The sequence below is a fragment of the Ciconia boyciana genome, chromosome 5, assembly GCF_034638445.1.
Source record: "Ciconia boyciana chromosome 5, ASM3463844v1, whole genome shotgun sequence".
Lineage (NCBI taxonomy): Eukaryota > Metazoa > Chordata > Aves > Ciconiiformes > Ciconiidae > Ciconia > Ciconia boyciana.
The window spans coordinates 46,189,333-46,216,149 of NC_132938.1; the positions used below are offsets into that span (position 1 = coordinate 46,189,333).

At 36.1% G+C, this 26,817-nt stretch overlaps 1 protein-coding gene across 3 annotated transcripts in view; it reads left to right on the plus strand.

Moving 5' to 3' along the window:
* The window catches only part of FSTL5 (follistatin like 5), a 311,987-nt gene that overhangs the window by 150,136 nt on the left and 135,034 nt on the right, over nt 1–26,817 (plus strand). For all 3 annotated transcript variants that reach the window (XM_072862012.1, XM_072862015.1, XM_072862014.1), the window contains exons 4-5: nt 6,149–6,345; nt 21,912–22,032. In XM_072862012.1, the coding sequence (XP_072718113.1) occupies nt 6,149–6,345; nt 21,912–22,032 (318 nt within the window). The remainder of the gene's footprint in view (nt 1–6,148; nt 6,346–21,911; nt 22,033–26,817) is intronic.

Consider the following 26,817-nt stretch of genomic DNA (forward strand, 5'->3'; position numbering starts at 1 on the left):
GGTAGACACTCCATGAATATTAATGATTCAACAGCTATCTGACATAAGCGTTATTCCTGCTATGTAGATGGAGATGCTAAGGCAAGGCAAGGTTAAAATACCTGTATTAACCATGAAAGTGGTGAAAGAACTGAGAACAGAAATCAGATGGTTTGTCTTTATTGCATTTTTTAAATTATATGTTCTTTCTTTTCTTCTCTACATATACTAGTATTTTTCAAAAAACTTTGTAATACAAAAATCTGAGATCTGAATCTGGATTTAAGGAGTGACTCCTAAACTATTATCTTAGCTGATTCTTTACTATTTTTCTAAAGGTATTAAGAATAATGTGCATATTCATTTGCCAAGTTTTCATAAATAACTAGTTAGTTTCGATATATATATTTCTCTTGCAAATTAAGTAAGACTTAATTTGTCAAATACAACTTTTTTCTGTGTTACGGGCAAATACCGTCTATTCAATACTGTCTGGGAGGACAATAGCACTCAAAATCTAACTTTCAGCCGTTTCCTAGGTAATGGAGATACAACTGCAAAACCGTGTTGTACTGAATGGAAGGAAACTGTCAAGTGTTTCCACTTTTCAACTATTTTTGAGTTTGAATTAAGTAAACCCTAGGACTATCGCTATTTCAGAAATTACAAGATATGGGACTGGAGAACAGCACTTCGATTCCAGTGCATTTGTTTTGTCACTTTTAGGTTTCTGCAGACCTTCTAGGATTGCACAGAAGATGTCAGAAAACTTATAAAATAAATCATAGCAGAGGTTTTTGTCTGGGTTTTTTTTTGACAAAATCTGCTGTGTAGTAGAATTGGTCCTTTCCATGAATGAAACAAACAAAAAAGAACAAGGAAACACAACATTTGCTGTTACTGCTTTCTAGTAATTTTTCAGAAATTAACTATTTGTGCAGGAAACCTAGTTCACAAATTAAAAAAAAAAAAAGTACTAGAAAACTGAATTAAGTTAGTAAATTATGCACAATGTGTAGGTTACTCTTTCATGTATGTAGATAATTATATAGAATTTAGTAGATCTTTTCAGAAGTAATATAATTGTAGTATATTCCCAGTAGTTTGTCTTTCTCAATTATGTTAAGCATAAATTACTTTTCCTCATCATAAAGGTTGTCATACTTGATCCCTATTTACCATTTGTGTGTTGTTGAGACAACTATTTCACAAGTAATGCTTACTAAATTAGAACATAAATAAAGCAACTCTAAGTTTTTGTCTGTGCTGCTACTCCAGCCTGGGGGAGGTCTCCTGTAAACAGAGCCTCATTCTTGTAATTTAAACATCTGCTTCCCATTTCCTCGAATATTACAGTAAAAGGCAGTCATGACAATGAGATAAGAGGGTGATTTGTTAATGAAACTGTGCATTGTGTTGACTAGCAGTGTCTCATTGTTTCCTTGTGATCCCCTTATCTGTCAGTTGCATCTATTGATCAGGTTTGTCCTTATGTTCAAGTCTATGGAGTCTTTGGTGTAAAAACTACTTTGAATTATATATAAAATGAAAATGTTTTAATGTAGTATAGCTGTGTATGGTTTACCACAGCTGTAGTTAGCTTAGATCATAAAGTGAAGGCTCATCTGTCACCGGACTAAAATCTGTTGTTAGAATGCATAGTAAGATTTAAAAGGTGGGTGTTAGATCAAAATATAATAATTCTGTTACAACAGATTACTTCGTTGAACATAATGAAAACTAAAGCAGTAATAAGAAAAAAAAAGGATGTAGACTTTGGGGTACAATTGCTATACAGTGTTCAGGTTCTTTTTGAAGGGTGTAAGTTACCTGCACTTCTGTAACTATACGTACTATAAGTAGAAGACAATATTTTTCTCCCTATTCTCTCTTTTTTTATTTGCTGCAATTAAAAAAAAAAATTAAAATCACTTTCTTTTCGCCAATTTCTTAAACAGCTTTACTCTTTGCAAGTGACAGCTACTTTTACTTATATGCTCACTTTTATTTATAATAGCTAAGCACATCATGTAGCTTTTATTGCAAACATTGAAGTCTGATATTCTCAATCAGTATCATAAGGCAGGGGAACAGAAAAGGTAACCAACCATTCATCATGTGCAGCATGTACCTTGTGTCTACCCAGACCCCTGGATGTCTACGCTTCTCCCAGGTTTTATCAAATGGATACATGTTACACTGTCTGAAGGAAAAGTAATTCAGGTTGGGTTTGCATTACTTATTATGATCTGTCATGAATAATCACCAAAAAACCCCCAAACTCTAGGGCAACAGAAACCAAAGCATTTATTTGTAATGGGGTTTTTTGTAAGTTAATTTTAAGATACTGTAGAGTACTGCCAATGAGCTTAAATGCCTGAGCATTGTCCTCCCCCCCTTATATGCAAACCATGTGCTTATGTGTGATGACTTTGACATCCTTTTCAGATAAAGGGATAGAGGAATATAACTACCATACTACAGAGAACTGTGGCACAGTGTGGTTGCCGAGAGTATGAAGCTACTGTTGATAAAAGTGTCATTTATATTGGTCAGACTAACCTATTTAGATAAGTGAGAAACCAAATAGCATCTGGTTTAAACTATAAATGATGGCCAACAGAGATTTTTCCAAAAGGTGTTAGCACTATTTTCATCATGAGGACGAGCTTTCAAACAAGTTAGTGAAGCACTAAAAGAATCAGTCTGGACTCTAGCAAGCATAAAAAACACACACTAGAAGCCAGTGGACTATCATGGCTGGGACTGTAATTCAGTCAGGTTGATCTGTAGAATGAGCAGGTACACACTGAGAGCAAATTACAGCTATTATCTTACAGACATGGTGCAAACAACCGCATGAAAAGGATAGGCTTTAACATCATTGTTGAGTATAAAATAATCATCTGCTGAAGATGGGTTGTAGAGACATGAAATTGCTTTGTGAACTGTATTCACCTTATTTGCAGCTGGTTTTCGACAGACTGCCATTGTGATTAATGTTTCAGTATCTATAAAAAGCTACTTTTTGGATAATTAAATAATATAGTCTTTCCTTAATTCTATTTTCATTAACATAAAAGAGTCATTAATATTTTCTGTTAGTAATTAATACAACTTATTGATAAGTTTGAGTTACTTTTCAGGTTAAAAATATTTCCATAGCATATCACAGGAACAGGAAAAATAAAAATGAAAAGTTATCTTAGTGTAGAACACCTATAACAGATTTTAGCAGCATGTTGTCAAGAAATTATGTTCTTTTGTTGATGAGGTAATATAAACAATTGTTTTATAAACCATATAAACCAATATAAACCATATATACACTAATGCAATGTAATTTAAGATATTTTGTTGATGCTGATGTTGTGGTAGCTTTACTAGGCAGAGAGTGTGACTAAAAGTTCAACAGCCTTCTATTCTTAATTTATGAATGAAGTTTTTCTACAAATTTCCTTCTGGAAAAATGTAAAAATAGTTTATAAACACGTAATATGTAAGTGCTCTTATATGACTATTATACTGGTTTCAGAAGTTTGTGCTATACAATGGGAAGTGTACTAAAAAGAAATGCTGTAGAAAATATATTGTCTGTATTCTTTCTTCTCTCTCTGAATAGGTATTGTGAGGATATACATTAGTTCATCATTCCTGAAGCTTTAGATCTAAAGTGAATGTCTAAAGTGCATTAAAATGTCTTTATTGGACTGTGATTGAACTTCCTTTAAAACTTTTTTCCATGAACTCTGTTTTGAGTTAAAAGTAGGAAAAGCAACTAATTATTACAATGCTTTTCATGATCATGTGATGCATAATTTTTTTTTTTCCTCTATAAATTTACACTACGTTCTATAACCTGTCATGTGGAAAACTGTGCAACCCATGCAAGAGTTGTCCATATTTAATAAATAAATGATCTTTAATATTCTAATAAATATTAACATCATTATTGTCTTTGTAGAGGTAAGAACCTATGTTCGATTCTTGATCGATCATTAAAGTGAGAGACATTGTCCTGTGCCTCAAGGAAAAAAAAATTGTCAGTGTGACTTTTTTGTTCATTTTCCATTTCTTTTTCTAACTCAGACCTGTATCAAATCATCACAGATACTGTGACAAATCCAGGATTTAACAGATATTATTAAGAAATAAACTGCTTTACTTACGTTGCGTATCTCTAAGGTAGAAATATCTCTTTGCAGTTTTAGAATTGCAGAATGAGAACTGTTTGATCAAAAATAATTTACAGGGCATAAAATCTGGATGTGGTAACTAGGTCTGAGCAGTATAGTATCTAAGAAATAGGATTTGTCTTTCCCCCACACTGCCAGGAGTATAGGTAAAATGGTGTTAAACTTCAGCTGCACCAGAGTAAAACCAAACCGTCTCTCTCTGAGGAGAGAGGAAAGGAGCCAGGAAAGATATCTAGGGGCGACAAGGATGAAACTTGTTTTCCTGGCCCAGTCTTTTGGAGTTCACCCAAATGAGTTAGAGTATGTTAAAGTTAAGTGCTCTCTTCCCTCACCACCACCTGGGGCCTGCATCCATTCAGATGGAAAGGTTTGCTCACTGCAGTTCCAGAATGCTGAAGGAATAAATGTTTCCCTACTGAGTATTTCTGCATTAGACCCCTGAAAAGCAGTCACGTAGAACTCTTACAAATTGTATGTCCTCAATCTCCATGCCTCTGGCAGGTAAGGACAAATATGCAAATACTGTGTGTAGCTTAGGCTGTCAGTTAAATAGAGCTTGGTTTTGTTTATTTCTGTTACTTCAGTTGGGATTTCAGATAGCTACATAACAGGCAGTGGCTTTTAGAAGGAAAAAAAAAACCTAGAGTGGTTTTGATTCCTAAGAACAATTTTGTCTGCTTCCACGATTTAACTTCTGTCGTAGGAGTCCTTCTCTTCTAGATCTGAGTCTCTCTAGGGTGGTGAGAAGCATTTAGGAACTTCTTCTCTCTCTACCTTATGAAATGATGATGGAGGTGTACATAGTGGTACAGTCACCATAACAATGCATATACCATTAAATATGTCAAAATAATAAACTCCAGTCTCGTACAGGTAAATTAGACATTTCTTAAATGGGATCCACTTGCAAAACAAAACAACTGCCTAAGCAGTTTCTGTGAGCTAAATAATTCTTCCTCATTAATACTTTTATCTTCATCGTAGCATCCAAAAAGAAGAATGGAACATAGCTTTCTTTGCTAATCAGTGTATTGCTCTAGCCTTGAATTCACTACTTGAAGTTAACTTAAGTAGTAGCTAACTGTAAATATATGTTTGCAACAAATGCATGGTATTTTGCTGGTCCACATTTACATATCTTATAAAAAAACTTTTGAAATACTAAGGTTATCTTAATAAAAACAAAAACTTCTAAACTGTTTCTCTGTTCAATTTAAAATATACAGCAACTGATAGAATACCAGACATACGCTATATTGTGTTTTGGTTTAGAACAAGTAGTGACTGTAATCACTATATGTAGGACATTTGCTATAGCAATTTCCGCTTTATAGAAGACTTGGTAATGAAAAGAATAAACTAGATCTTGTCAAATATATCCTTTCTCTTCCTCAGGCAATCCCACCTTGTCTTGTTCAAATAAGTTTGGTATGTCCAGTAAATAAAAAGGTAGAGCTAGCTTATGAGCACTCAAGTGTAATTTCTACTTTCTGAAGTCAAATATTATTATGGAATATATTCTTTATAACGTATCATTTTCTATCATATTTGCAGGTTTTACTGCATATATTACATTGCAGTATTCACTTTATGAATGTTTATACAGAATGCTTTACCAAAGGTAACATTTTAAAAAATCTTCAGATGCACCTTTCCAGAATGATCTAAATGAAAAAAGTACAGGCTTGGAAACTGTTAAAACTTTTCTTAGTTGCCATACACAGAAAATTTTGTCTACAGAAAGTGTCTGGAAGTGCAATAATTTTTTGGCCTTAATCTGAAGACCAGACAAGGAAATGATATGGAACAAACTACTACAGAACAAGTTCCTTACCTCATAAAGCAACCCCAATGGTATTATTATAAGAAATTAATACTTTCTGCTTTTCCTTTTTTTTTTTTTTAATTTACTTTTGAACTCTTAATTAGAAGTCAAATTCAAAATAATTTTGTGTTGTGTATTTTCTTTTCAGGGGATAAATGCAAACCTACTGAATACACTGAAGTGAAAAATATGTTACTGGATCTACAAAATCGGAGATACATTGCACAATCAAAAGATAAAACTGTTGATGAGAAAATGCCTTTAAAGAAACTTCTTGTAGATCAAATGTTTAATTATTTTGATTCAGACAACAATGGACTTGTGGACACTAATGAATTATCTCAGGTAAGATTTAGATTTTTCTTCCATTAGCACAGTAGCTATTCAGTTGTCTTTGTCAGGACTTACACATATGGAATATTATATCTTAGGATGCTTTCACTTTAGAAAATATATGTGAGTCTCTGAAGTGGAAAACTTAATTCAGGAATTTTGGAAAAGCTGAATTATTCAGAAATTCTGCAGTTGTTATTCAGAAATTTGAATACAATGCTGTGGGATATACCTTAGGGGGTTAGAACATTATAGGTTGCTTTGACCATGAGTTGTTTTATTATCCAGAGTGTGCTATCATAAAGTCCAACTGTACTGATGTATTCTAGAAGTTGAAAACAATTAAAATTATATTTTAAATCACTTCTGTAATACTAAACAAGTATTATTGCTTTATACAAGTTAGGACTAGAGAAGTACAGAAATAGTCTTGGAACGAGAGTTCATGGTAGCCTCTAAACAGCAAGCTTTAACTAATTACAGATCTAAACCAATAATTGTTGCTCTGGTAGGCATGACAGCACTAGCTTTAATCTACCTAGAAGGTTTAACTCTATTAAAGAGTGTTGTTATGGCAAATGTACTTTTATTTCCTAGATGATGTAGAAGTCCATATTTCAGAAACCTAATCATGGCTGAGCTATATTGAGTCTAATACTAGGTAGCCACTTAAAAAATCAAGAAAAGTAAGATTTGTTAGATGCCACTGTTGATCATTATCCTATGTTTTAAGTTGCGTGGCAGTGTTAAGAAATATTTACAAGTGAATATATAATACCTAAGGTGTTAGGCTGGAGTTATCATTACCATACAGTTAAATTCTAAAGTTTTACTGGCAATTTCCAGGACCAGAGGCTGCATGCCTCTGGTATCATTTCAAATAATAATAAATTACCCATTTCAAAAAAATAATTAAAAAACATTATTTTTCTGTACGTTATGAGACTGGGTTTTCGTGCTGTTTTTTGGAATCTTTCAGAACTTCCGCTTTCAAGGGAATTTGGTGCCTGTATATATTTTACGAATAATACTTTTTATATGAATACATAACATACATAGGAGTCACAGATATAAATGTGCAAATTATATTTAATGCTTATAGGTATATATCACTAACACTTGAAACAATGTGATAGTGATTAGTGTATTGGTTAGCAGTCTAAAGAAACTGAGTTTTAAATCCTTCTTTATTTTACCACTTAAAAATAGCTTGACTTTGTTGCAATAGCCCCCATGTAACTACTGGAAAATAGTTGAATATTTTCACCACTACAAATCCGTTATTTAATTATGAGTGAATCATGCTCTTTTCATTAGAGGAGCAGGACTAAAGTACTAGTGCTGAAGGTCAGTATCAAAAATATTTTGCAGAATTTCCAGGTTTGTATAAAGAAACAATTCTTCTCTATTCAGTTGCTACACATATACTTTTCCTCTTGCCTTTATTTCTTTCTGTCAAACATAGTTAAAAAAAAAAAAATAAAATTTTTTCCATTGTGATGTTTTGAAACTTTCTATACATATTTTTCCCACATTTTTCCTATAAAAATTAATTTATAATGGCAATGTAAAGTAATGCTTTTTCACAAGTATGGAGACAGGTCAAACAGCCTTAAACCCCAAACATGCTGCTTTGTGTTTTTGCTAAAATTCATTGCAGAAACATCAAATTATTCAATCTAAAGAATAATGTAAAGTAAGTTCTTTGTTAGTGCTGTGTGGTTTGTTTTTGTATGTTTTGCAAGAGACACAATGAACTAACCTGTTGCCCTCATAAATCATTCTTTAGTCAGTTTGAACAGAGAATAAAAAAAGAGAACCTATACCTGTTTCTTGTGAAACCTTCTCGATAGCAGAAGCTTCAGCTGAGAACATTTGTCTCTCTTTCATATGACAAAAGAAAACACTGAATCACCTTTGCGAAACACAGAATAGTGTACAGCTTTGCAGTTAAGAATCCAGCTCCTGTATAATCTCAACATTTGTAAATCTTTGCCTTCATCTATCCAGGCCTGCTGGTGACAGATAGAGTTCAGCTATCTCAAAGGGGGAAAAGGATTCTCACCCATGAATTGGCGGGGCTCATCAAGAGGGCTTTAAACTAGGTTTGAAAGGGGAAAGGGAATGTAACCAGGCTCACTAGAGAGGAGCCTAAGGGTGGCATGCCAATGTTGGGAGTGAAATCGGTAGCCCAGCTCAAGTGCATCTACACCAATGCATGCAGCATGGGCAACAAACAGGAGGAGCTGGAAGCCATTGTGCAGTAGGATAGCTATGACTTAGTCACCGTCACAGAAATGTGGTGGGATGACTCTCATGACTGGAGTGCTGCAATGGATGGCTGTAAGCTCTTCAGGAGGGATAGGCAAGGAAGGAGAGATGGTGGGGTGGCTCTGTATGTTAGAGAGTGTTTCAATTGTGTAGAACTCGGCGATTATGACGATAAGGTCGAGTGCTTATGGGTAAGGATGAAGGGGAAAGCCAACAAGGCAGATGTCCTGCTGGGTGTCTGTTACAGACCACCAAACCAGGATGAAGATGCAGATGAAGCATTCTATAAACAGCTGGCAGGAGTCTCACAATCGCTAGTCCTTGTTCTCATGGGGGACTTCAACTTACCAGACTTCTGCTGGAAATACAACGTAGCAGAGAGGAAACAGTCTAGGAGGTTCCTGGAATGTGTGGAAGATAACTTCCTGACACAGCTGGTAAGTGAGCCCACCAGGGGAGGTGCCTCGCTTGACCTGCTGTTTACAAACAGAGAAGGACTGGTGGGAGATGTGGTGGTTGCAGGCTGTCTTGGGCTTAGCGACCATGATATGACAGAGTTCTCAATTCATGGCGAAGTGAGGAGGGGGGTGAGCAAAACCACTACCATGGACTTCTGAAGGGAAGAAGTTTGGCCTGTTCAGGACACTGATTGAGAGAGTCCCTTGAGAGACAGTCCTGAAAGGCAAAGGGGTCCAGGAAGGCTGCGCATTCTTTAAGAAGGAAGTCTTAAAGGTGCAGGAGCAGGCTGTCCCCATGTGCTGTAAGACGAACCAGTGGAGAAGATGACCGGCCTGGCTGAACAGGGAGCTTTTACTGGAACTCAGGAAAAAAAGGAGAATTTACCACTTTTGGAAGAAGGGGCACGCAACTCAAGAAGAGTACAGGGATCTTGTCAAGTCATGCAGAGAGATTAGAAAGGCAAAAGCCCTGCTGGAACTCAGTCTGGCCACTGTTAACAACAATAACAACACACTTAACACACACTTAACAATCTGGCCACAATTAACAACAATAAGAGAGCCAAGGAGAATCTCCTTCCTTTATTGGATTCGGGGGGGGGGAGGGAGGGAGGGGAAACATTGCCACCAAGGATGAGGAAAAGGTTGAGGTACTTAATGCCTTCTTTGCCTCAGTCTTTAACAGTTAGACCAGTTATTCCCAGGGTATTCAGCCCCCTGAGAAGGAAGACAGGGACAGAGAGCAGAATAAATCCCCCATAATGCAGGAGGAAGCAGTTAACAACCTGCTATGCCACCTGGACACTCACAAGTCTATGGGGCCACATGGGATCCACCTGAGAGTACTGAGGGAGCTGGTGGAGGAGCTTGCCAAGCCACTCTCCATCATTTGTCAACAGTCCTGGTTAACAGATGACTGGAGGCTTGCCAATGGGACGCCCATCTACAAGAAAGGGTGGAAGGAGGATCCAGGGAACTACAGACCTGTCAGTCTGACCTTGGTACTGGGGAAAATTATGGAGCAGATGATCTTGAGTGCACTCAACAGGCACGTGCAGCCCAACCAGGGGATCAGGCCCAGCCAGTATGGGTTCATGAAAGGCAGGTCCTGCTTGACCAATCTGATCTCCTTCTACAACCAGGTGACCCACCTAGTGGATGAGGGAAAGGCTGTAGATGTTATCTGCCTGGACTTTAGTAAGGCCTTTGACATTGTCTCCCACAGCATTCTCCTGGAGAAGCTGGTGGCTCATGGGTTAGGCAGGTGTACTCTTCGCTGGGTAAGAAATGGGCTGGATGGCTGAGCCCAGAGAGTTGTGGTGAATGGAGTTATATCCAGTTGGCGGCCGGTCACAAGCGGTGTTCCCCAGGGCTCTGTGTTGGGGCCAGCTCTGTTTAATATCTTTATCAATGATCTGGATGAGGGGATCGAGTGCACCCTCAGTAAGTTTGTAGATGACACCAAATTGGGCAGGAGTTTTGATGTGCTTGAGGGTAGGAAGGCTCTGCAGAGGGACCTGGACAGGCTGGATCGATGGGCCGAGGTCAATTGTATGAGGTTCAACAAGGCTGAGTACTGGGTCCTGCACTTGGGTCACAACAACCCCATGCAACGCTACAGGCTTGGGGAAGAGTGGCTGGAAAGCTGCCTGGCAGAAAAGGACCTGGGGGTGCTGGTCAATAGCTGGCTGAACATGAGCCGGCAGTGTGCCCAGGTGGCCAAGAAGGCCAACAGCATCCTGGCTTGTATCAAAAATAGTGTGGCCAGCAGGACTAGGGAAGTGATCGTGCCCCTGTACTAGGCACTGGTGAGGCCGCACCTGGAATGCTGTGTTCAGTTTTGGGCCCCGCACTACAGGAAAGACATTGAGGTGCTGGAGTGTGTCCAGAGAAGGACAATGAAGCTGGTGAAGGGTCTAGATCACAAGTCTTATAAGGAGTGGCTGAGGGAACTGGGGTTGTTTAGCCTGGAGAAGCGGAGGCTGAGGGGAGACCTTATTGCTCTCTACAACTACCTGAAAGGAGGTTGTAGTGAGGTGGGTGTTGGTCTCTTCTCCCAAGTAACTAGCGATAGGACGAGAGGAGATGGCCTCAAGTTGCACCAGGGGAGGTTTAGATTGGATATTAGGAAAAAATTCTTTACTGAAAGGGTTATCAAGCATTGGAACAGGCTGCCCGGAGAGGTGGCGGAGTCACCATCCCTGTAGGAGTTCAAAAAATGTGTAGACGTGGCACTTCGGGACACAGTTGAGTAGGCATGGAGGTGTTGGATTGACAGTTGGACTAGATGATCCTAGAGGTCTTTTCCAACCTTAATGATTCTATGATTCTATGATCTGATGGAGGAATATTTTATCCTGCATATTTACTTAAAACAAACTAAGTATATGACTCGGTTCTCTCTGAAGACTTAAAACAAGACGACAAATTGAAAGAACTCAGAGCCATATCTTCAAATGAAATGCATTGTTTTTCAGAGCATTATCTTTGATTGTCGAAAACCTGACACTTTTTTTTCATCCTCATGTGGTTTAGCCCAATAAATGTTTTTTGTTCTTGTTGAACATAAAAGCTTGATGAATCAAGATTTTTTTGCAAGGTAGGGTTAGACTCTTGCTCTCTTCTGACATTAGTGTATATGATAGCTGTCAGGATTTCTAAAAATTGGAATTGCTGAAGTAGGAGAAAACAAACAAAAAGACCTCGTCTTGAATACACTATGTAGAAGGTATTGATTCATAATGTGAGAGAGGTCCCTGCCACTGAGAGAATGCTGGGCCCATTAGCTTTCTGGAGAATGTGATTATTGAGGGGAAGGGGTGGTGGTGATGGAAGAATGTTACAAAGGTCTTTGAACTTCTGCAGGGCTGAATGGGAGACATTATTGTACTCTTGAAAACATTATCAGGATTAGGAGAATTTTTCTCAGTTGCACTCACAATACAGCCAAAATTTTGAGATCTGCAGACCTGTCATAAATAATAGTGCCTGTCTGCATTTTAAATTTAATCATATTAAGGGAATATGAAAAATAACATATTTGTTGTAGAAAATAACAAGGACTCCTGAAGTTAATTTATGTTTACATGAATATTGAACTTCATTTTTTAGTGCATCTTAAATTTTACATATCCTCAATCTTGCTGTGCAATGAGTGCAATCAGGCTCTTAGATGGCATTTTAGTATCTCATAGGTGTCCATATAGCCATCCTACCTAATGTAAAATTGCAATGAATCAGTTGGAGATTGAAAATGGTGACAGCAACACTCCAATTTTTATTGATGTATTTTGGATCAGAAATCATAAAGTTTTTTCATTTGCATCTTGATGCAAGAGAAAAAAATATCCCTTTCCAGAAAAAGCAAAAATAGTTCTTTTTATTAAAAAAGCTATTTCAAATACTGAGAAAGTTTTGAAAAAATATTTCAAGTATTATAACAATAAATTAAAAATTGGCAGGGTAATTTTTTTCTTTCATTTGAACAATTCTGGCATCTGGGTATAATATTTTTCATGGCTTTGTAGTCTAATACAGGATTATAGTTAAAAAATAATTATAACTCCTTTACACAGTGTAAACATCAGACAAGGTAGTCTGCAATTAAGATAGAAAAGCAGTGGGGTTATGTAGCTCCATGCAGGCTAAGTGAACATTTTTTTGCCCATATAAATTCTTCTGTGACTTGACTGCTTTCACTGCTGAGCCTGACTCATTTAATGTTCTAGTTTCCAAATCCTATATTGGCAAGTCGGATGTGGCTTGATTTTGAAAGGACTTACTGATGAAGTTAACCTTTTAGACCACTCTGTTTTGAGAGGTAGGTACTAATCAAACAGAGCATCTACCCTTCCAAAAGGGTGGGCTATGAAATAGGCAGAATTTTCATCATCTTCATTACCTCTGGTCTAACATAAATGCAACATATCTGCAAGATTTTTAATAAAGTGGGGTGGTTCCTTGAAGGGTTTGTTTTGTTTTGTTTTTAAAGCACTTTGAAAGAATTTAAATGAATCCAAAATAAAGGAAGATAATTGATTCTTCTGGTTAGCTATGAATATTCAGTTGTTAACACACTCACTTGTTTATCTATTGTCTTTTATCTTATGCAAAAACAAACTGGAATTTAATACAAAGTTATAAATGGAATGTCAGTGTTTCTATCACTGTAGACTGCTTGATTACTCTATATTGTTGTTGCTGTATAGAAGAGAAAAAACATCAGAAGTGTTATGGGGAGACATGGGAATAAAATGTGTTTTTCCAGTGATGAATGAAGTTATTCGTGTATGGTGGAATTGCCATTTTATAAACAGTAAGCCTTTTCTGGTTACCATCAGTGAAAGATACATAAGCTCTAAGAATACTTCATCTTGCTCAACAGTGAAATTCAAGTTTCTTCTGTGTGTGAAAGTGAAATTATCTATACTTGATTAGACTTAGAGCTGCTTTCCTTCTATTTATTTCTTATACTAGTGAGCTAAGAAAGCAAAATTTTATAGAAAAGGGAAGTGACATAGTCTGAAAGCAAGTTGAATATATAATAAATTTTCCTCTTCCTTTCCTGCTTTTTAATGATCTGTTTTCTGGAGTCAAAGAAAGAATTTAGCATCCTCGTTTATGAACTAATATATGTAATTTCAAATAACTGGATATATTTCTGCTATTTACCAGGTTAACACAGGACAAAAGAAAATAAGTTACATTTTCGTAAAAACTCATTCTTACTCCTGAATTTTATTTTGATGTTTTCTGTGTCATTTAATTCCAGTTAGTGAGGCCAAACAAAAACAACTAAGAAACAGCCAAATGAACAACTCACTCTCAGGAAACTGTACTAAGTTCATGATTGTTTTAAGGAATGATAAGTGGAAGTTATGGGAACTACTATAAGATTAAATATGAAATTTTCACATATCATTTTAATGTGCTTCAATTACAGGTGACATCAGAAATACAGATTTCTCATAAAGTGTAATGAACCTTTGAATAGTGTTACATATCCATGTGTATTTGTAGATAAATACACAAGGTTAGGGTGTGGCTGTGTGTATGTATATATAGCATGTTTACGTAAAGCATCAATTTGGAAGTTCTAATGTAAAATGTACTAAAAAAGAAATTTTAAGTAGGAAATTCAGTACTGTTGTCTTTATGGCTATGTGTAGGTATGTGTACTTATCTGTAAATCTCAGGAATGTGCCATACCTTAGAATAATACACTCTGTAGATGAGTAGAGCTGTATCTATAAATGGCTTGGATACTATATATTATCTTAAAAAAATGTAATCTGAAGGAATCATACCTTTAATTGATTTGTTTAATACAGCATTGATTGCTGCTAAGTGTATAGGTAAGATAACATTTTAATTAGTTTCTTCCTGCTTATTCTTTAAGTTCTTTTTACTCAGATTTGCTTCAATCACTGTCAGTTACTGTATTTGCTAACAAACTGTTGCTTGTTTGCGAATTGAGAACAGATGTGTGTCCTTTTTTATGCAACAACTTGGCCTGAATTATGGCTCCATCTTTTCCTTCAAAGATTAAGATTCCTAAACTGCGTTCCCTATGTTGTGACACTGAGATCTGAAAGAAACAAAAATAATTTAACTTCTGGCTTTATTTCTGTATTAATGATAATACTGTTGCACTTTATGCCAGCTGATACTTCACGGCACTTTTTTGCACAGCTACAACTGATGTAAATTGCATGTTTCCTGTCAGCATTGGTTTCTTTAACTCTGATCAAAATACTTTGTGGAGCCCTGGCCTTTAAATGTTTATCTTTATGACTTTTGATTTTGCATCTTATCAGTGGTATTACTATGTGTTATTTGGAGGACTTGGAACTGAGAGAAGGGATAATAAGTCTATCTCCTCTTTTTGAATTTTTAATCAACTTTGGTGTTTCCTACATGTGGCATAGGCAGAAGCTTAACATGCCTGTTAAGGTATAGTTCTATTTATTTTCTGCCTATTAATTAGGGATACCTTATTATTTAGGTTGTATTATCTATTTTTACTGTCACTAATCTAAGAAAATCTGAACATGCAGTATGTTCAATTCTAGATTCAAAATAAAAATAAGAATCCTACATGAAACTTTAAAATTGGGGGAAAAGAAAAGAGAACTTTTTGGGGATTACTAGTGAGATATAGCTTACAAACACTGTGATCATAGTACTAAACCCTAACATCTTGATCTGTGCTGGCTTAGCTTTTGTCAAGTAGAAACACTTCTCATTTTTTTGTTGCATAATGGATAATTCAGTTACTCTTCTGGATTAGAATTTAGTTATTTAGCTACTGGCATGGCATGTATGGAAAAAAAGGGCTATGAATAGCTTTTAAAATGAGGTTTATTCTACCCTATATCTAGGTATTAGATTAATACCCTTGTGTATATGTTTACAACATGTGAATATTTCATATACCTGGGTAGACAGCTTGAAGTCTTTTCTTCAGTCCAAATGGAGCACTTAGGATCCTCAGAGGTGTGTAAGCATTACAAAATCTAACTGCTAGATGATCTTGCGGCTATGAATTTCTCAGTTTCTAGCTAGGGACGAAGTCCATGCCTAAAGTCTGAGAAGAAATGGTTTTAAACAAGAGGACCTTAGACACCAGATTGTGTGGGCACAGTCTAGTGATTGGCTAATGAAAATATGAAGAAACAGTTTCTGAAGCTGGGGTTACCTAGGATATGCCTTTCTCTAGCCAATGCCTTCAAGGTTAGGCCAAGCAGTTATGCTTCTTCAGTTACTTCTCTCTGGCACAATGATTCTTAATTTCTGTCCTAAGAAACAGTGTCCTTTGAAATACAGCAACAGGCTGCAAAGGAAGCTGGACCCAGCTTCATTTTCTGGATAGGTCCAAGGGCTGGTGCTAACTGAAAGCGGACACAAAGTATACTGGTGCAGGATTTTGTTTGCACTCATGTAAACATTGTTTTCTGTTGATTAGCTCCAAAGCTACAGGCTCAGGGTGCTGGTAGTTTTGGGTCTAATTCTGAGGTGCAGAATTTTATCCATGCCATCTATGTGGTCCTAATACCTATTCTGGTCCTATACTGTGGGCTAGACATCTATAACTTCAGCATTATACTTGCAGACATCTAAGGACACATTTACATCTTCTGAGTCAGATTAGGTCTTCCCCCTGCTAAGTGTGGAAGTGGAAAGGCAGGGAAGCGGGACTCTCATTGCAGTAGTTTGCAGAGAGAAACCTAGTATCTGAGCAGCGTAACTCAATTAGTATGGGACAGTATTGAGATAATACCCTTAACTGAAATTGAGTCCATGCCTTTACATACCACTCCATGCGAGTTTACCAGTTCACATCTCTGTTTGCTCAGGGATCTTTGTGTCGTGACCCATTCTGTGATGCAGGAGTCCCATATCTTTACTCACTCTACCTCAAATTCCCAAAGGTAACGCTCTACTGCAGACACCAAATAAAGGATGGTGTTGCTGCCCTACAGAACATGCTTATAAACTGTAAGAAGAATACTGATTTAACTGTGTTAACGGAAGTTAAAGCAAGGAACAATTTACCAACCTTTATTATTAATTTAATTTCATAAATGATCAATTCTTTTAATTTCCACAAAGTTATACTGCTGTGGAAGATGGTGAAACAAGGTAATTGTACCCCCTCGTGTAGTCAGAATTAATTTGGAGCACAATTCCCACAGTGTTTGGTATTTGATGTACTCTAGATCAAACACTGAGTGATACTATTGTGATGAGATACTTGCTTTCAGGAAAGATGAACACACATTAACTGAACCACCATATTCACTGTAAAGGAAGTTTTTGTTTGTAGTTGTATTTCTGTAGTATTTTCTTTGGGGAAGTGAGTAGAGACCATCAATCACAGGCAAGCAAAAAACCGCTGACTGACAAAATTTTTGGTAAGGTGGATTACTAAAGGAAATGTTGTGTTATTTGTGATCTAGTTTCATAACTTCTGCAGACTTTTCATTGTGGCTGGCAGAAAACAAATTGAAATGAATGAAACAATCTATTCTGACATGCAGTTTGTCATTTTTAATCAGATTACCTTTCCCAGTCTCCTAAAATTTGGAGTAATACTGACTAAATTCCTGAGAGGTTTTGAACTTAGCTAACAGTATGCTGTTTCATGGGAAATAAATGTGTGCTATGTCTTTAAAAAATACAGTATTTTCCAAATAATCAAATCCCTCCTCTATGTTTCAAAGAGCATTCAGTTCTCAAGGATAAGGTTCATACTTTAGAAAAGCCATATTTAATCTGAAAATTTAGATAAGTTTCTAACTTTTCAGTATTTATGGGGTTTCACAATGAGCCATAAACAGAGCAGCAGTTTTGCTGTATGTCTTACCTTTTACCTGTTCATGATATGGAAACTAAATACTTCACTGTCTTTCTGGAAATGTAAAGTAAAATTTGTGGGCATAAATATTTGTGAACATTCTCTGGTATGAATTTTCAACTCAGAAGTCTGAAATCAAATAATCCCATGTATGACTTGTATGGCACAATCATAAAATTGTGCAGATCATCTTAATCAGGCTTTAACCTCTATAGTAAGAATTTTGTTTCTAGCATGGGACTCACTAAAAGTTTTGCTTGTTTCTATCCTGCCTCCCTAACTAATTACTGTCTGTTTGGTTTAACCAAGGATTAAACAGGCCGAGTTTAAAGAATTGGCTCAGGAATCAGCTTCGTTGAATCTTACTCTTCTCTCCTCCATGGACAGAGATTAATAGAATTTAAAACTTAAGGCACACTGTTAGATCATCTATAATACACCATCATCTAATTTAACTTGTGTATCATAGACATGGAATTTTATTCCATTTGTTCTATACTTTTAATTAAAAAAATGTAATGTCTTGCTTTTGGCTGAAGCAAAAAAGGTCTACAAGAAAGTGTGTAGCCTGGATTTGAAAACATCAAGGAGAACTGAAGAGTCACAAAATTCATGGTTAATTGTTTCTGTAGCTTTTCTTTTTTGTTTTCAGAGGTATTATTCATTTTTCCTGTCTTATTAACTTTTGTTTGCCAAATTGAAGCATCCATACTTATTTTTTTCCCCTGTGAAAGTACCTATGGAATGTGATGTGACCAATTCCTAGTCTCCCTTTAAAAAAAAAAAAAAACAAACCCAAAACCCCGAAAACCTATAAAGGTTGATTTTTTTCTTGGCTCTCTTAACTTAAAGTGTCTTCAGCAGGCTTCCGATTACTTTTATGGATCCTTTCTAACTTGAAAAGTTCCCTTCCAGTTTCTTAACATTAAATTTTAATACGTGCAAGTCAAAACTGAATGTTGTGTTTCAGTATCAGTCCCACCACTGCCTTTCTACCCCCAGTTACCTTGTTACACCTCAGAAAAACATACTGCTTGGTTAGGCTACAGAATGATCGTGGAATTTATGAGACTTCCTTATCCACAGCAAATCCTGCCTCTTTATCAGATAAAATGCTTTCCAGGGCCCATTTATCCTCATTAAGGTATGGTCTAGGTTCTTAGTTTTAGGTGAATGACCTTACATTTGTCTCTATGAAAACACAGAACCTTTTCCTGAAAACATCCAACCATGTGATCCATTTCATTCCATATGCTGCCCTGTCCTTCTCCTCATTATTATTCACCTCAAAAGTATATACCATCTGCCAATTTTCTTTTTCTATTTATTTTTAAATTATTGAAAAGGATTGGGATGAGACCCCAGACTTTCAAAATCCCACTGGATTGTTGTTTCAGCCATTGATGATTCCTTACTGACATCTATTTTTTCAGGTTTTGCAATTACTGACATTATTATTCATGCAGTATATGCCTTATTGATACTGCATAGTATTATTTTTCTCTTGTAATGATGTAGAGTGTGAAATTAAAAATACCTACAAGAAGCAATTATGTTTAGCAAGCTGCCTTTGTAAATCAAATCCCTTACAGAAGTAAAAGAAAATGAAAAATGGGGTTGTCTGACAGGCTGTATTTCCTAGAAGATTTTGTTAAAATATCATGTCCTGACAGCATTTAGAAACAAAAAATATTCACAGTCTTTATCTGTGAATTCCACTGTGTATTTCTCGAACCATTACTTACAATTTTTCTTGCCCTATTTGAATATTTTTGCTGTGTCGTTTTATGTCCCACCTTATGGAATTTCACTAATATATGAAGATCTGTTAAAAGGTAACGTCAACAGGAAAAAGGTCTCCTCAGCCAGTGAGTGAGGGACTCTTGTGAACAGGCATTTTAATCCTGATTATTTTAAAACACTTGATGCTAACATAAGTTGCTAAACGACTGCTCTGTTGGCTAATGGCTTGATAAGTAGTCAGCTTTGCTTTGCTAGAGTTTCATCTAGGTTGTAATTTCATATCACAGTCGATCTGATCTAGCTGCAGGCTGCTTCAGAAACAGGTAATTTTTCAAACTCCAAATTCCCACACCCTAATACCTTTTCTGAGCTGTACCTCTTGTGACAGAATATGAATCCCCCACCCTTTCAAGAGAAAAAAAAACAACCAACCAAAATCTCCCCAGAGATTAATTTTGCTTTCAGTCAGAGAGTTGATCTGATCCACAGATCACATTGCAGAGCTGGGACATGGCTCGATCCACCACAAGAGAATTCCTATTGGGTAGGAACTGGAACAGCTCTTTTAGCAGCAAATCCCCGATAATTAAGATTAATCATGATATGAAATCACTTCTGTACCTTCTAAAATCTGTCCTCATGGACATTTCTGGAGGGGTTATCAAAACTGAGTGAATTTTCCAAAGAATCCCAAAGTATATCGCCAGCATAAAGATGTCTATATATAAACAAACATTGAATCTTATATCTGTAATCAAAATTATGCATTTACAGAACATGAAAATTAAATAATTGCCAGGAAAATAAATAATACCTGTCCATAGCATCATTCTTACAAATATCTCAATCATTCTGGCTAATCTTTTTTAATTATTATTCTTTTTATTTTAAATAAAATTGACCAATTATAAATGAAAAACATAAGACAGATTTCAACTTAAAGGATGGACGCTGAGAACACTAAGATGCAGTTAAAAATGTGGTACTATAGTGGCAGGTGTTGGTGGTCTTTAACAAAGTTTTTATTGCACTGCCTTAGGTGTAAAGTTTAATCCTTGTTTGTACAATTGAAGCTAGTGGGAACAAGTGTTTTAAACTATTTCAGACCACCTTTTATGAAAAACAAGCAAAGGAACAATGCTTCTCACCCTAAATGTTCCTTTTTCATGAACCAGCTGTGATTTTAAACACATTTCATGGCCTTGAAATCTCAGAGATTTCTTCTAGAGAGAAGTTTTTGATACACACCATTATATCTTTAGTACTACTTGTATAACTACAATGGGCTTAGAGTTATTAATTTTTCCCAGGCTACATTTTTGTCCTTTATGTACCAGCTGTACAATCTACACAATTTCATTTTTTCTTAATGCAGTTTAATGTGAACTTAATAAACAGACTTTTAAAGTATAAGAAGTAGCTAGCACTAATATTCAGGTAGTGTAGTATGTATTGTTAATTAAGAATAGCTAAAGCTGGTTTTGTGGTCATTTTTCTTATCTTTGTGAATGGTTTTCATACTTTCTAATGTACTAACAAGTTTATTATCTTTTATAATGCTTTTATATTAATATATAGAAGATTACTTTTGGTAGGATAAAATGTTTGTATCCTTTCTCTTTGCTCTAATGCTCCTTTTATTCTCTATTATTTGGTTAGAAATTTTCTATTTACATGAATAATAACAATGTATTCCTTTCTATTCCTGCTGATTCCTTTGCAGAGCACCTGAAACACAAAAGCCTCTCTATCCCCTGTTTTTCAGAAGCTATCATTTGATAATACAAATGTAATGGTTTTGCAGTTATTTTGGGACACAGAGGGTAGGAAGAGTAATTATTTTACAAAGGAATTAACTATAGTTATATTCATTTTTTTCTGTGCCTGGTACAAAAGTTTAAACTGTGCAACATTACAACAAGGAGTTGCATTAGGTTTGGTTCTTTCAGTTATGTGATAGCATTTTTGATACACACACCATGTAAAATGAGAATTCTGAGTATTTGTGGTTATCAACATCTTAAAAATTCCTTGGATGGAATCAAGGTAGATGTCTACAACATATACAGACTTTAAACCAAAATGGTGCACAAATTAAAGAACATTTATCTGGGAGAAGTTAATTGGAGTTAAAATTTAATAGATATTAATTATGATCTATTTACAAAGTGTATGTGCCCCCATTGAGAAACAGGAGCCTTTTCAGGTCCGCTACTTCTATAACAGGGCTTTAGGAAGATAATAGGCTTGTCAAAAGCCTGTAAGAAGCTGATACAATTAGTAGGGTAATAGGAGTTTATTTTAGTTATTTTTGAAAATGTCTGAATTTTTTTTTTCTGGCTAGGAATTAGACTGAGAGGAAAAAGACATTACATCATGTCTACTTGGGAAATTATTATCTCAAATATATTTGAATGTTTCTTAATCACCATTCCTATACGTGTAAAGTAAAATCAGCTTTAACTTGCACAGTGTCTTTATAGTGCTTCTGTCTATCCCCTTTATATATATTCTCTATATATTCTAAAAACTTTTGTGTAATCTCAGTGAGTCTGTCCTAAAGGTATTAACTTTTAAAACTGTAATAAATAATTACAAAGTAGCTGGAAATTCCTGACTTTACACAGTTGCAGTTCATTGCCCCACAGCAACCTTAAAATGATCTATTAAATGATTATTAGAAACAATTAATTATACCAGAGAACTCTAAGAGCTCAAATGTAATTTCATGGTTATAATTTTCTTGTCAGGTAATAAAACGGGATGAGCTTGGCAAGGATCTGTCTGACTGCTCTCTGTTCGATTTGCTGAAATATGATGATTATAATAGTGACAAGCACCTAGCTCTGGAAGAATTCTATAGAGCTTTTCGTAAGTACAAAGATTAGCCTATTCTTCTTTCAGTTTTCTTTTCTCTCTCTTGCTTTGTTTTTCAAAAATGGTATTTTTTTATTTTTAAATCTTGGTACATCCTGATGCTGTACTTAAACAATGAGTACAATTTAACAGTTATGATATAGTGGAGAACAACTTAGCAGAAATCAATAAGATCCATTAATGTCCAGATTTCTGAGGGATTTTGGTAATGGAGAATTCGTAGATAATCTTTCTTAATGCCAACATGCGTTGATAAGTCTGTGTTGCACACAAGGAGGAAGTAGTGTGGTCAAGACATAATCAATAGAACCGAAAAGCTAGAACACTTCCCCACACCCTGTATTTATGAATGCTGATAAGACCGTTTCTGAGAAACCCAGCAACAAATGTACCACTTCTATTAGGTGCCTTATGTCTTCACAGGACTCAGAGAGAGATACAGATTTGTGGTGTAGTTTTGCCAGGTATTTGTTCTCTGAATGCCAAAGGTGCCTGGGGACAAATGTGTACAGTACATGCAAACACCTTGACCAAACCACTGGGGTATGGGTCAACATGGTAGTGAGTAGCAGAAAGAAGAAAGATGTTGAGAGCTTTTACATGGTATGTTACATGCAGTATAAGATACATCCATATATTGTTATATCCAGATCAGAACTGATGCTTTTCACTCTTACCTACCTCAAATCTAAGACTGAATCTTGAAATCTGACTTTGGTTTCAATAGCTGTTGCTCCACATTCAGCAACCTGGCAGCATAGCAGATCAAGTTTGTGCTCAGGTATTCCTGTAATTACAGTTTGATTATGCATTGACTAGTCCATTAATGTATCTTCATTTTGAGTCATTACAAGCCTGCTGCTTTAGTCTTCTTGTACTTTATCTTAGGACAACTGACAGCTCTCAGCCACTTTAGATGATGTCAAATGAAGATCCAAAACTTCTTATAGAGTTTAAAACTAAAAAGTAATGAATGCATATTAGGAAAAAAATGGCTGCATGGAAAGCAATAAGAATAAACATGAAATTAATCATCAAGAAAGACTGCTTGAAAGTTTCCTAGTTTTGCCCATTGAATTCTGGTTTTATTTCACTAAAAGTCTTTCAGAAAGTGTGATTTTGTGATACTGTTTAGCTGAAGGAATGGCTTACTGGTCCTAAAAAAACCTTGATCCTGCTTCCTGATATTATCTGACTGCCTTTCTTGCAGTGTCCTGACACTCACGGTCTCTCCTCTGAGTCACTTACTATATCAGCACAAAAATATTCACCCTCCACATCCCACCCCCAGTCCTGCTTATTTTATGCCAGTTGGATGACCTGAATTGAGGAAGTGAAGGATCAGACCATAACTCATGCAAAAGAAGTGAGAGTGCAGCCAAGAAATAAGGGGGGAGAGGGAGAGAATGGGAGATGTTAGGACTTTGTGGCAGTGAGATAAATTAATTCATCTGTACCAGCAAAACACTAGGAAATACCTTAATTTCTTCATTAAAAGTTGTGATACAAGTCTGACTTACCAAAACATGCAGAATTACATAGCATCTATAGAAATGTACCCATGCATTGTCTATGATTATATGGATTGATGTTGTACATGTAGATCTTGAGTATATGCATAGATGTGGAAATATATATGGAAGCATGTAGAATATATAGCAATCTAAAAAGCTTAAAGACATGTTTAAAGCGTTAGCATGCTGTTTGCAAATACTGAAACCATGTATTAATGGAAGCATAACATTGTTCTTCCAAATAAGAGTTTGATGTGCCTCTAAGGGACTATTTTGCACAGGTGTAAAATTCCAGACATATGGATAGCTTTTTGTTGTATATTTTTAATGGACTTTTGAATAATGAAGTTCATTTCCATGTGGTATGTTAAGCGTTGCCTTAACATGAAAGATAATGGAAACAGATTACATAAAGTTAGGAATTATTTAGGTTTCTTTGTTGCAATACAATAGTGGAGAATACCCTATTTAAAACTATAACCGTATCTTAGAAGATGATTTCTAGGGCAAGATTCATTCTTCTATGTAGGGTTTTTTAACAAACTGTCTACATATTCATTACATTGTTTAAAAATGAAACCTAAAAAAAGGTACTAGTTCATTGTATGTTGTGTGCCCAATAGGCCAAAGGAATGTGACACACCATTAGTCTTTGTAATTAAGGCAAAACAAATACTCTTGAGATAAATTCGAGGATTAACTCTAGTTCCATTGCATTTGGTCTCCAGAGAGTTTGAATTCAGTCATTCTGACCAATGTCAATAGCATTAGCAAAAATGACATAATGCTATAAAAGTATACTAAGCTAAGCAAAACCAAAACAAATTAAATGATAGCCACCTGGTCGTTTGACTACTGCTCTTCTTGCTAAACAAGCTGACTCCAAGCTGAAACCAAGCTCTCCACACGAGCCAAGCCAACCCCAGGCAAAGTGACTGTGACAGCCCCAGTGCAGAGGCCTGTGTTGTTTCCTTAAGGCAAAGCCTATGATCTGTTACTAGTAATGGCAAGTCTGGATTTACCAGGATACAGAGAATTAATATAGTCAGGGAACCAGATCCATGTAAGGAAATATATGCAAGAAGCACTCACGTCACATCTTCCACACACAAGTATCTCCTCATTTAAGCATCAACCTACGATAGAATTAAACATTTTAATTTTCTTCAATAAAGTGAAATAATAATTTGAAAATATTTATTCCCAACAGAAATAAAACTGATTTTTTTTCTAGAATTTTCTTTAAGTATTTAATAATTTCAATTTTGCATTCCAAAGTTATAATTATGTTATATTGTGATTATATATTATAACTTTGAAATTATAATTTTGTGCAGTATGGAAAAGATTATTTTTCACCAGCTTGGACACTTTCAACCATGTAGAACAAATCAAAACCAAAATACGAAGGATTTTTTTAAAAATACTTTAAAAAAAAATACTTTTTATAACTATGTAATGAGTGAAAGATTATAACTAAGTAATGGTATTTGCAGGGGATCATCTTCTAAAATATTATGGTCTTATTTGTTATTTAAAGCAGTTTAAAAGACATAACTGTTATGTTAAATCAAAAATGCCTGTAGAATTTCTGACCCTGCACACGGTCCTCTGTCCATTGAGCCTGACAGTGTGTTTGTCACTGGTTTTTAATTCTTTTATCTCCACCTTTCTCATCTACATTTAGAACCTAATCTCAGTTTAATACCTGCAACTCCCAGTGGATTTGCCACTACCCCTAATGGCAGTGGAGTGGTGGATTTGAGAACTGCTGAACTCTCCTCATTAAAGTTTGTCTGCCCAACTGCTGGAAAAAAAGTTACTGACATTTATTTGCTCAGAATGACAGTGGAGAAAATTTGACTTTGCAATGCTGGAGAAATTGATCCTATTCAAAACTGCTGCACAGGATTCAAAGGGTTTGTTGTTTTTTTTTCTTCTTTATTTCTGTAACTCTAATGAGTTGCTTTTTTTAAGTATGGAGAGGGAGTGGAAGAAAGGGCAGAGAAGGGAAGCAGTTCTAATGCCTTGTTTGTTAAGACAGAGTCATATGAGCACAGAAATGTTAGGACTGGGTGGTGGAGGTAGGAGACAGGTGACAGGGGTCACAGCACCACAGTTGATGTATGTGGCAATTCCCCAAGGGTACTTTTGAAGCCAGTTTGCACCTAAAGCTGCTAAAATATAAAATGTACTATAGATAACAAAATATACTTTTAAGACATATTTGAATTTGGTGAAGACTAAACAGCTCTCATCTTCTAAATTTAATTGTTCATCAACATCCTCTACTCAGCTCATGATCATGCTGCACAGAAAAACCTTTGATAAAAATGAGAAGGCTGGAAAAGGGCTGAGAGAAGGCATTTAGGGATATTTGTGTCATCAGCCTGAGCCTAAAAACAGGATAATAATAATCAAGCATACAACTAGCATGCACAATTCTAGCTGTAATTTCAAATGGTATTTAAAAACACTTGGATAAGATTTTGAACACAGTTGCATAGGATTAAAAGCCATCTTCACTATTCTCGTGGTTTAACCCCAGCTGGCAACTAAGCCCCACACAGCCACTCGCTCACTTCCCCACCGGTGGGATGGGGGAGAGAATCGGAAGGGTAAAAGTGAGAAAACTCGTGGGTTGAGATAAGAACAGTTTAAAAAGTAAAGCAAAAGCTGTGCACGCAAGCAAAGCAAAACAAGGAATTCATTCACTCCTTCCTATGGGCAGGCAGGTGTTCAGCCATCTCCAGGAAAGCAGGGCTCCATCACGTGTAATGGGTACTTGGGAAGACAAAATGCCGTAACTCCAAATGTCCCCCCCTTCCTTCTTCATCCCCCAGCTTTATATGCTGAGCATGACGCCATATGGTATGGGGAATATCGCTTTGGTCAGTTGGGGTCAGCTGTCCCAGCCGTGTCCCTCCCAGCTTCTTGTGCACCCCCAGCCTCCTCACTGGTGGGATGGGGTGAGAGGCAGAAGAGGCCTTGACTGTGTAAGCACTGCTCAGCAATAATGAAAACATCCCTGTGTTATCAACTCTGTTTCCAGCAGAAATCCAAAACATATCCCCATACTAGCTCCTAGGAAGAAAATTAACTCTATCCCAGCTGAAACCAGAACAACTATGCTGTTGAAAAAACTACTCCCTTAAAGTGGTTCTTTTTAAAGGATTAGGCAATTACATTTTATTTAAATATGAATGCATATCTGTGGGATTAATTATAAGTACTGTTTCATTAGCATTTGCAGGTAGGAATTTTT